The sequence below is a fragment of the Equus asinus genome, chromosome 30 (assembly GCF_041296235.1).
Source record: "Equus asinus isolate D_3611 breed Donkey chromosome 30, EquAss-T2T_v2, whole genome shotgun sequence".
Taxonomy (NCBI): Eukaryota; Metazoa; Chordata; class Mammalia; order Perissodactyla; family Equidae; genus Equus; species Equus asinus.
The window spans coordinates 28,275,186-28,287,557 of record NC_091819.1 but is presented as its reverse complement, the minus strand read 5'-3'; the positions used below and the strand labels follow the sequence as shown (position 1 = coordinate 28,287,557).

The 12,372-nt window shown below is 34.3% G+C and overlaps 1 protein-coding gene across 12 annotated transcripts in view; it reads left to right on the top strand.

Annotated features, from left to right (window-relative positions):
• Nucleotides 1-12,372, top strand: part of CEP170 (centrosomal protein 170) — a 144,797-nt gene that overhangs the window by 76,237 nt on the left and 56,188 nt on the right. For 11 of the 12 annotated variants that reach the window (XM_014847793.3, XM_070501379.1, XM_070501378.1 and 8 more), the window contains exons 8-10: nt 5,603-6,079; nt 10,410-10,573; nt 10,760-11,053. In XM_014847793.3, coding sequence (XP_014703279.1) covers nt 5,603-6,079; nt 10,410-10,573; nt 10,760-11,053 — 935 coding nt within the window. The remainder of the gene's footprint in view (nt 1-5,602; nt 6,080-10,409; nt 10,574-10,759; nt 11,054-12,372) is intronic. The other variant, XM_070501383.1, reaches the window with a different exon arrangement.

The following is a 12,372-nucleotide window of genomic DNA, read 5'->3' as shown; positions in this document are numbered from 1 at the left end:
CATTAGAGTTCTCTGTGATTTTGTCCCATTTTCCTTAGAGAGCCTTATGTCCTACTATTAATTGTTTTCCCAATGCATTCCCACATAAATTATACTAATTCGTACCTGCTTTTCTCCCAAGATATATATACACATATATCAGCTGATATAAAATTTTAAATGATACATCTGTATGTGAGGATTGCTAATATATAACACTGTTTGCTTCAGTATTTTGTGTGTGTGCCTCCTCATGTAAACTTAAATTCCTTACTTCAAGGATCACATATTATCATTGTGCACTAGAGCCACCTAGTAGAGAGAGAGGGAGAGAAAGAAAAATATATACTAATTATTAGGTGATTAATTTAAAAGAAAATACGGCAGAATGTAACCATTGCCAAATACTGAAAATAATTGATAGAGATTTTATCTAGCCATTCAAAATCTATCCCTCCCGCCTAATACAAAACAACTTTTGAAATCTGAAACACGTAAGTTCTAGGACACAACGAGGTATAAATGTAATTTTTGTGTTGGAGACAGAATCATGATTTGTTAATAACAGCCAACACTTCGGTGGTGCTGATTTCATCCATACACTCCTGTAAGTGCCCTGCATATACTTAATCAGCTAACCCTCCCAGTAGTATCTACAGGAGAGTTGCTGCTCTTTCCCCCTTTTTAGAGAGAAGGAAACTGAGGTGCAGCGACGTGAATTTACTTGCCGACGTCACCCAGCCAGCTGATAGTGTGGCCGGGGTGGGAACTCAGGAAGCCTGACTCCAGAGTCCATGCTTTTAACCACAGGCAGTTCACATTTCAGCAGTCATTACACACACACACACACAATCACTCCAAAAGGATATACTTCACAGAGTACAAAGATTTACACAAACACTCCAAAAACAAATTGGCATAGAAAATTGATCCCTGATACCTCAGCATAATAAAATAAATTTCAGATTATGAAGCATTCAGTAGTAGTTTCATCTGTGTGAGTGAAACTGAATTCTTAAATGATTATCAGCTTACGTGGCCTGTCTCATTGAGTGTCATTTCTGCCAGATGACAAAAGCTGTCTTATAATCTTGGGATTATTTTTGAGTTAGAAGGAATTAAGTGATTTACATCTTGCATTAAATAGCTTAAAGCACCCAGTCAGATTGAGCTGATTAAATGACAGTCTCTTTTACTTTCTTTTATTAATATAAGGATGTTTTGTTTCAGATTTATCATTTGCAGTTTTTTAAAATATAGGATGAAGAAAACAGTTTACTGACCTGAAGAAATTTATGATGCCAGCAGAAATTATAGAATCAAATTTGAAAATCTATACTAAATGTTATTTTGTTTCATCATTTAGAAATTGAGGTTTTTTTAAAAAAAGTGTTTCAAGTTGTGAAATATAAATGATTAGTTTAATTATTTGTGCTCTAAGCATATCCTTTCAATAAAAACGAAAAGTGATTTGCTTCTTGGTTACCAATTTTTAGAATGTAAAATCCTACTACTTATTTTTCAAGGTGAGAACATTCCAGAAAGGATAGTAGAGTATGTGCTACCTAGTGATTTTTGATGTCCCTCTCTGTGCAACCACATGTATGCAGAGTCTCCCACAGACTTAGCATATAGCCTAAAAAACCCTAGGAGCAAATATTACATTATTGGATTACATTAGAATAATCAAGTTCTCCCGAAATTGTGTGAATGTTTTGAGTCTTGTTAAGAAGGAGAAATTTGTCCTCATTTTAGCTACAGGTTTGCTCTTCTACCTGCTAACTTGGTTTAAACATTTGTTTAGGTTACAATTAAAGGCATTTAAGTGTTGCACACATTTCGAAAAGATGTGTGCAACTGTGAAGAGTAGATTTTTGGCTCCTTGACCTTGATTTTAATGTAATCAAACTAAATTTGGAAACTTTCAAGTTGTAACTGCTGCTTAGCAAAAGTGGTTTCCCAGTCTTTGTAATTTCAAGTACTTGAATGTACTTAGTTGAATGGGTGTGTTAAGCAGAATAAGCCTTCATATGGTCTTGGTCATCTTGAATTAGTTTAATATTTGGTTTAATTCGATACAGAATAATGAAGGGAACTTTTTTCTGAATTGTGTGTATTAGAAGTTTCCCTGAAAGGTCACACAATCATAAAATACCTTAGGAATTTAAGGATGTTAGTGCCAATTGCTCTTCTGATTTAGATAATCATAATTAATTCTAGCATTATCAGTTATTAAATCATTTTAAATATCTAGCAATTGAGATTAATAAAATAGTATAAACAAAATATTAGTGTACTTAGTGTATTATTTAGTTTAATTCAAAATAGATTTTGAAAAGAAATGAATGTTAAATTCAGAAATCCCAGAATGTGTTCTGTCAGTGTCCTAAGAGAAGAAAGATGTTTTGTTTTTCTATATTAATCTAGAAGACCCCTAGTAATTTTTCCAGTAGACCTACATTTCCCAAGTGTAGTAGGCCCACACTGGGTCTGTTTTTATCATCTTCAGAAAAATGAATTCCTCCACATAATTTTTCAGATGACTGAGCTTTACTTTCACAACTGAAATTTTTTCGAGTTTAACCACTTCCTATTAAGTGAATTACCCATATCACTGCCTTGTTAAGCAGACAAGCCTGAAAATAATTTAAATTTTTGCTTTATGACTCAGGCATCGTTATGAATATCAGTTATTGAACTCTGATGCCTTACGGTGATGTTCGTGGGAGACTGAAGTACGTAGACCGTTTGCCCTGAGACGGAGTGGTTCTGGGCTGTGTTTGTGAGCCCTGTGTCTGCTCTCCATTGTTTGCTGTCTTTTCTCTACTGCTTGACTCTTAGTGCAGTATGTTTGACCTTAATCTTGATTCTACATCCGCTCCACATTTGCCACGTGTAATCTGAGTAAATAGTAAAAAGGCTCTCAATGAAGGACTTCCTTCTTTGTAAAATTCATGAACAGGAGACTGTAGGCATTGTCATATCTGTCTTGGGTTTTTTAGAGTTCGATTTTTGGTTTCAGTTTTTGGTTTCCCTAATTCTTAACTGCGTTGGAGAGTTGGAGGAGGGAAAGAGAAAGGTTTACTTGTGTGCCTAGTTCACCAGGCTTTGTTCTGGGTAACTTACATTATCTCACTTAATACTCATCTCACTAAATCTTCACAACAGTCTTACGGATAGGTAGTAGTATTTCCCCATTTTACAATGAGGAAAATGAGAATTAAAGACTGGTAGAGACAGAGTTTTTCTGATTTCACATCTTATCCCTACTTTCCACTAAACTAGACTGCCTGGTTATAATCATCCGATCATAACAGGCTGCCTGTCCACTCTGTGTGCTACTTGGCATTGTTAGATAACTGATTTCTGCATAAATTAAGTATTACTTGTGTAAGTCTCAGGTTTCTAGTCCTTGGAGTAAAGGTGGTTTTGAAGTAGGACTAAGGGAATGATAACCATAAAAATAGTGGTGTGTAGTTATTGATCTCTGCTGTTTTAATGTTATAATGTGGAAACAAGTTGAAAGTATGTCAGTGTTAACGGTGAACTTTACATTCACAAGGGAGGAAAATTGAGAACATATTCCTTTGAATCATGAGTGACAAATGGATTATAAATGCTATATCCCCGACCAGCTTTTTGTGGTTTTTGCTTTGTAAGTTCAGCCACATCGTTTTATTTTGGTATCCAGGTGGTAGTAGTAGAAAACTACTGCTCGTCTTCAGTGTTACTCTGTTACCTCAACAGTGAGCAGAGCAAAATGAGTGAATGAATGTATTATGTCTGTATGTCTGTTGATAGGATAGGTTTATAAACTGATTGTACTATATGGAATTGATCAAGTTTAGTACATTGTACATAGTAAATAAATCAATGTATTAAAAAATAAAAAACATTTATTAATGAATTTATTACTATATGGCGAGTGGTTAATGCATTTTACACTCATGGCAATTTTAGATGACAGGCCTTCAGAGTAAACACTCAAAGTCCAAGTGGATGTTTATTATTAATAAAAGGATAAATTAATTCTTTAATAAAGAAATATTGAAAACATGACGTCAGGTTATTGAGTCTTGTATAACCACTTTTTCCAAATAGCATGTAAAATCATTGCTTTGATAATGTAGACTTTTTCTTGATAGAATTTTTCATTTTCAGTGGTGAGAAAAACTAAGTAGATTTTGAAAAGGATAATTTTTACATTCAAATGGAGTTTGATCTCTTCTATATCCTATCCCACACATTTGATTATGGAAATGTTGCTGTCCCAATATTCTGTAGTCTAAAAGTAAACAGTTCTATGACTGTTTCATATTCAGAGTACTGCCAAGAAGTCAATTACAGCACCTGAAGAATGACGTCAAGATTTAATATTTGAAAAGATGTTTCAAACAACCAGATAACTTCGCATAATTGGACAATGATTGGAAACAACCTAATCTCCTTGTATTGCCTTTCCTTCCTAATAAATTATGTGCAAATGGTTTTTCTGTCAATCTGTTTTAAAAAAGGAATGCTTTTTTGAGCTTTAGGGAAATATTTTTCATTTGAAGTCATTCTTTACCATCTTGCTAATAGATATGATTCCTGAAAAACAGGGCAGTTTAATCTTTAATATAGTTTTTTGCTTTTGCACAATCTAATAACACATACTTAAAAGAAAACATTTCAGTTATCATTTTCACTTCTATACCTTTACGTATTTTAGGTATAAACGCATTTATTTTTATACCTTTCTATTTGTTTCTGAATATAAAAAGAATAACGGTAATCTTGCAGAGTTGCTTGCTGCTTCTACCAACTCTTGTTGTTGATTTGAGATTTATAATTCAGCTTTACTCCAAGGATTTTTGACACTTGTGCATGTTCTGCTGTATAGAAATGTAAATGAGTATTCTTCTGGAATTATTGGCTGGTAACTGAATTTTCTATTTTTACATTATTTCTTCCATGCTGCTGCTTGGATTGCATTGCTGCAAGCAAACCACATGTTTTATCTTTAATCTTTTATTCTTTATAAAAATCTATTTTCTTGCAAGGATCACACATCAGTAATAGTATTTTTGTCATTCTAAAAGTCTTATCTCTGTGATGGTGAAGAATGGTAAGTGGAATCATTGCTTCTAGAACATCATTTCCATATTGACTTCCCATGTTTGTTTCCTCATTTGAGCGCTGGTTCTCCTTTGGAGCTTCTACTTGTGTTCATAGATATTTCAGATATTTTATCCTCCTTACTTGATAAGGAAATTCATATTTTTTTCTCTCATTAAAGACATATACATTGAACATGCATCTCCACCTCCATTTGATTTTAATTCTTGCACCTTGATGATTTCTAGATCCACGTTGGAAAAAATATGGGCCTTGCCATGGAAGGTCCATCACTAACTGCTTTGCTATCCTTAGCCATTGCCGCTATTTATCTTGCATCTCCTGTTGGTAACTGAATGCCATGTTTATGATCAAAATTATTTCTTCTCTGACTTTTGCCATTGTTTTTCATCTAGACTGATCTGCCTTCTGATTCTCATGGAGTAATACAAATGGCCATTACTATACTCCCTCAAATGCTAGAAGCCCCCAAGTATTTTGAATTTTCTCTTATTTTTCTCATTAGGGTGCAGCATAGATGCCAAGCAAGTTGAGGAACAATCTGCAGCTGCAAATGAAGAAGTACTTTTTCCTTTCTGTAGGGAACCAAGTTACTTTGAAATCCCTACAAAAGAATTTCAGCAACCATCACAAATAACAGAGAGCACTATTCATGAAATCCCAACAAAAGACACACCAAGTTCCCATACAACAGGTGCAGGGCATGCTTCATTTACCATTGAATTTGATGACAGTACCCCAGGGAAGGTAACTATTAGAGACCATGTGACAAAATTTACCTCTGATCAGCGCCACAAGTCAAAGAAGTCTTCTCCTGGAACTCAAGACCTGCCAGGGATTCAAACTGGAATGATGGCACCAGAAAACAAAGTAGCTGACTGGCTAGCACAGAACAACCCTCCACAAATGATCTGGGAAAGAACAGAAGAGGATTCCAAAAGTATTAAAAGTGATGTTCCAGTTTACTTGAAAAGGTTGAAAGGTAAAGTGCATCGATCATTTCGGAACTTCCTATTTTATGATAGAGAAAACTCAGTCCTCGTAGCTAACCAAACTACTGTTAGATAAATAAGTATGTGAGAGAAAACTTCTGCTTTTTCAGAGGTCTATATTTAGTTTTAAAGCTCAAAAGTAAGACACACTGCCTGTGTTCAACTTAATCATTCAAAATACTCTGCCATCATTTTCTTGCCAAAACCAGATTGGTTTTATAAATCTGTGTTTACACCATTAAATTTGTTTCTTTTTCTTATGAATATAAAAGATCTGTTCAGTTCAACAGTGAAATTCCCTAGAAGACAATTCTTATCATTTTCTTGACTTAAGTAGAAGATTTATTCAATTCTATTTTTATCTATTGTAATGCTTCCAGTAAAATGTCAATATCTAGATTTTGAAAGAAGTTTTAAGCCATTGGGCCAAAAGTTCTACTTTGCTAGTATAGTCACGTTGTTAATAGATTGTTTCATACTGTTCTCAGTGGCTTCTCATAAAACAAAAGTTTTTGGTTTAGAGATACTTCCTGGGAATCAATCGAATTAAAAATTTTTTCAATATTAAGACTTTTATGAAAATCACAATTGAATGTTTATTTGTGAAATAGTTACCATATATGCTTTACTAGTATAACACTAGTCACAATTAGTAAAATCTTTACACCTGTACATCACAGTATTAGCTGATCATGTTTTCCCATTGGTTTTGCTAATTAAATTTATTTTAGAATTTACTGAATACAGATTTGTGCTACTCTATCAACTTTTATTTAACAGACTATAAGGGAAGTGGTTTTATGTTGATGTGACCGTTCTGTTACTATACAAGGAGTTAATGAGTTTTTAAAAAAATGCTCTTTGAGGTCAGAGACTATATATTACTTACCTTGTATGCCTACCACTTCACCTAGGACTTGAATATGTGATAGGTACTCAGTAATTTGAATAAACATGAATGACTTCGCTGTCAATGACAAGAATGAACGTGGCTTAACCCATATGGCCTGGGATTCTAACCAAGTAATGAAGAAATGCTTATTTTTTATTTGCTTCTAAGGCATCTCAGGATAGTGAGATGATGTGATAACTTAATTCTTTGTTGGGGCCTATTGCTATATTTAAATATAATCATAAGCAATTACCTGGCATATGTACTTTGACATATGATTATAATCTTTTCTACTAGAGAATATTACATATATAATTGAGACCTAAATGTGTATGTATAGGTTAAAGCTTATAAATGAAAGCTACCCATTTGTAAACTGACCATTTTTATGAATTGGATAAGTAACAGTGTATCCTAGTATAATATAAAAGGTAGCATAAAATTTGAAAATTTAGAAATAACAGCATCTTTTTTAAACCAATCTTAAGTGTATAAAAAATGAGCAAAAAGATTCTTTTAAAAGTTACCATTTAAAAAAACTCTTGTATTAACCCTTTTATTGTAACTTTTTTAATCATTATAACTATTTTCTGTATTAGCCGTTATTTTTAAGCCGTCATTTTAAGACAGTTTCTGTTCTTGAATGAGGCCCATTCATAAGTATGATTCCAATTAGAGGCACTAATGTTCACATTAACACTGCATCTAAATATTAATGATTAGATATTTGAAAACCTTACCAGAAATTATGCAATAAAATTACTGTTGTCCCTCAAAGTTGATTTATAGGTAGACCTATATTCTAGTGTGTTGCCATTGCTTAGAACCCCGCTTTTGGATTTGCCTTCAGACCATTTTACAAGCCATCCAAGAAAATTTCTTTGTGACTATAACTCAGTTTGGTCCAAGGTATATCCACTTTATTTCTCCAGATACATTTATGAATGACATTTGACTTTCCCCCCAAGTCAGAGCTGCCATCATTAGATAAAGATTTTCCACACTTTAGAATATCAGAAGTATATACCTAGACTCCAAATGTAATTATAGCAAATAGCAACAATTTTACAATAATTAGACTTTCAGCAACTGTTTAGATCAGTCGAAAACTTGAAAGTAGGCAAAACAAAACAAAAACAAAAACCCTTTGCTCCTATAAGAGTAAAGTGCACGCGCTTTGGGACAGTGAGGAAGATGATGTTCACAAAGCCCATACACTTTTACTCTTTAGTAGAGCCACAGCTACTGACTTGGTACAGTAACCTACCCTAAGAGATACTGAAAGAACTTCAGCAGATGCGCACATGGTTAATGATAAACAAAACAGGAAGAAAGAAACTTGAGGAGGAGTTTCCTAGCGATTTTTTTGTTGAGTAAAAACAAAAGTTGCAGTTCTGATCAGAAGTCTCACCTTGTGTGACACTGAGAAATACAAGAATGAATAATAATCTTCCAAAAGAGAAAATGGCTAATCTATAAAGGGAATTTTTAAGCCATAATTTAAAGATACGATACTGAAAGGACCTGACACCACTTAAACCCAAATTTTATGTGTTGGTACAAGAACTAAATTCTGTAAAGATGGTGCTTTCATGTTGTGTGTGTGTATGATGTGGGTTATTTGGTCTTATCATGCAGGAAATACTGGAGTTTAGTTATTTCCAGCTCTTACAAACTGGATATCTTTTTAGTATATCTGATGACCCAATGAAATAGGCTGTAATGTGTCACAGCCTGTTTTTGGTGAGTTTTGTATGTAAACTGGTGGTTGGTTTGGTTTTGCATCCCATCTGCCATCCCTGATTCCCGACTTCATTACTTGAGGCAGGCATTCCGTTAGTTACACACCTGGTTTTTTCTTTTCAAATTGTGTTTTGCGTAGTCCCTAATCTGAAGAAAGAGTTTCAGGTTTGTTGTCTTGTCTAACATTTACAGTATGAATCGCCATCACTGTGCTGGGGAGCGCCCGGAACCTTTGCATTTTGGTTTTAGGCACTCCTTTTGCTTCCCTTGCCTTTTGCTTTTCCAAAATGTTGTCCTTTTGTCTTCTGAGCCTTCTCACTCCTTTGATGTACCACACTTTTACAGCTGACCCTCTTGTGTTAAATCGTTAGCACCAGTTAGTAACCTCTAAATTCATTAGATGGAAACCCAGGAATCTTACAGTTCAGCTTTTCCCTTGCACATACCGCCTTTGTCTTTCCCTGCTCTCACGTCTTTCAGTTCTGGTCATCCTCTAGTTTGATGCCATATTGTACAGAAGATAACTCGGATTAAAATTTTTAGCCCAGGAAAATTTAAACATCAGATTTAGTCCTGGAAGCTTTGGAATGTATCTGGTTGACTAGATTCATTTATACCTTCCTTCTAAAGAAGCCATCATTCAAGCCCTCATTTTTTATTTGATCTAAAACATATGTGGAGTAGCTCTTGATTTTCCAATAATTTCATGCTATAATGATGTAATAATCATTTGATCGTTTCTTCTAATGTTATTATTTGGGCAATGAGAATTCTAAATCAGTGAACTATCAAGTAATTTTCATAGAGTTTTACCTGTAATCCCTACTGGAACCATGAAGGGTAACAAAAATCCTCTGTTAGGAAACTGATGTTTCAAAATTTAAATATATTCTAACTTGACTCTTACCTGCTTTACGGAGAAGACAAATAGATTTTGATCTGGTTATATTTAGCACCATGCCATTTGTCTAGTAGATGCTTAGATTTCTATAGGATCTCATAGACTATGCTTTTCCATGATAGGCCTTTTAGCTTGCTTTATTTAACTCTGAAGCCACCAGAGTTTATAGCACAAATGCAAATTTTCAAAAATTCTCATAGCTAAAAAGATGTTTGTAAACACTTGTACAGTAATTGGTGGAAACTACAAATTTGCATCCTTTATTAAAAAGGAAAGGTATGCTATACTTTTGGAAGTATTGAACATTGAAAGTTAAAACTAATCACATTTTTGTGGCATTTTTATTCTTTTACTGTGTAATGATAAGCATTTCAGTGGGATCACGCTTTTTCCTATCTCTCTTATACTAGAGAGACATTTTTGATTGCTTATAAAGGTATAAGATTTGAAGGCAGGATAATGTTTATTAACGTTATAAATATAGACTATTACAGATGATATGGCACTGCTTATCTGCTAAGGCATTGATGAATCATTATAAAGTTAAAATTTGGAGAAAGACAATCCTATTGAATTGTTTATAAAGGACCTCATTGTTGGTTGATAAAATTTGAATGTAAGCATTGCAATTGAGGGAAGTTTGCAGAGCCTGTTACTGAAAAGAACATATGACTTTGGATTGAAAAGGGGGAGGGGGCAAAACAAATAGCACTTTTGTATATGCTTCTAATTTTCTACATGGGGTTTTTCCTTCTCTATTATGTGGTTTCTTTCTCGTGTCCAGGAAATAAGCATGATGATGGTACACAAAGCGATTCAGAAAACGCTGGGGCTCACAGGCGCTGCAGCAAACGTGCAGCTCTTGAGGAACACTTACGGCGCCACCACTCAGAACAGAAAAAGCTGCAGAAGGCCCAGGCTCCTGAAAAGCAGCAGGAGCAAGCTGCTGTAAGTCAGACCGCTTTTACGATTGCATTCTTTGATGAAGACAATCCCAGAAAAAGAAGGTCATATTCTTTTACTCAGAGTGCAGGAGTCTTGTGTCAGGAAACTACTTATGCAACACCACATACAAAACTTGAAAAAACAAAATCTCCAACAGCAGATGCCAAAGTGGTTTCTTTGTCTTTACAGACTAGCTCTGCGCATCACAGAGGGGGGCATGGTGTTCCACATGGGAAATTGTTAAAACAGAAATCAGAGGAGCCATCGGTGTCAATTCCCTTCCTACAAACTGCATTATTAAGAAGTTCAGGGAGTCTTGGGCACAGACCAAGCCAGGAGATGGATAAAATGTTAAAAAATCAAGCTACTTCTGCTGCTTCTGAAAAGGATAATGATGATGACCAAAGTGACAAGGGTACTTATACCATTGAGTTAGAGAATCCCAACAGTGAGGAGGTGGAAGCAAGAAAAATGATTGACAAGGTAAATAATTGAAATTTGGATATGATGTTAGTTTTCGTGTGGTGTATTTGACTGTTAGAAATTACTGGAGAGTCAGCGTGAAGTGTTCTCATGTGGTCAGTGGTATTGGAACTGCAGGACTTTGTTAGGGAACTGCAAGACTAAAAATAAGACCAAAGTTCTTTCTGATTTTATTCTGCTTATATTCTGAATTTGCCTGAGTTTCGTATGTAAAGTCCAGTACATTTAAACTGCTTGGACCTTTTAAAGTTGTGTAAATTTAAGATAGGATTTTAAAATAGTATACTTTGCATTTATTTAAAAACTAAAAAATAAACAAAACCAGATTGCCATGACTCTGTTAATGTAAGCATTAATGTTAGCTAATAGTAGTTAACCACAGGTTTCCTGCCTACTAATTTCATGTTAGAAGCAGATGAAAATATGTATGTTTTAATCAATTTTGTTCTTTGTCCTTATTTTCTTTTGTTAATTTCTATTCACTGCTTTATTTGGTGATAGAAAAGAAGTGTATGAAAACAAAATTAGTTTGTTTATGATACTCTGAGTTTAGCCAAGTGTATGCCTGATCATGATTATTTATGTTTCAGATTTGTTCTTTGACGTTATTGGTTAATGTGATAATGCCTGTTGTATTGTTTCAAAAGTAGTTTTTCTCAGTTTTACCCATGGTAATGGAAAGTTGACTTTAGAATCAGCTGTTTATTTTACCCCCTGGAAAATAGCAGCATAAGTTTGGCTAAACATTAATCTCGTGTTTAAGTTCTTGTTACTCTGTGTGAGCAGCATTAGCATCAATTAGGAGCTTGTTAGAAATATAGAATCTCAGGCCCATCCTAAACATACTGAATCAAAATCTGCTTTAAAAGCAAGGTCTCCGGGTGGTTTGTATGCACATTAACATTTGAGGTGCCTGGTTTAGATGATGAATTTACAGAGTGGTCTTTCAGGCAGTAGAGTCCTAAATTATTAGGACTAACGTTTACTTTTAATTTCGTAGTTTTTATTTCCATTTTGGAGTGTGTTCTATAGTGTATGCAATATATTACTACATTTGTATGTATATAATTTCTAAACATACATTTATTGAGGAGCACATGCTCAAAATTTTTTTTACCATTGGAGTGTACAACTCCAAACTTTTGGAGATCCATTAGTCTATGACACAGATGCTGTGTGAGCAGTGTTATGATAGTTGTTAATGAGAAACATAGCAAGTAAGAAACAGATGAATAAAGCGAGTTTTCTGATTATGTTAAGGGAAATATAAGGACACAGTGTTAGCATAGAAAATGACTTGGTGATTTTGAATTGTTTTC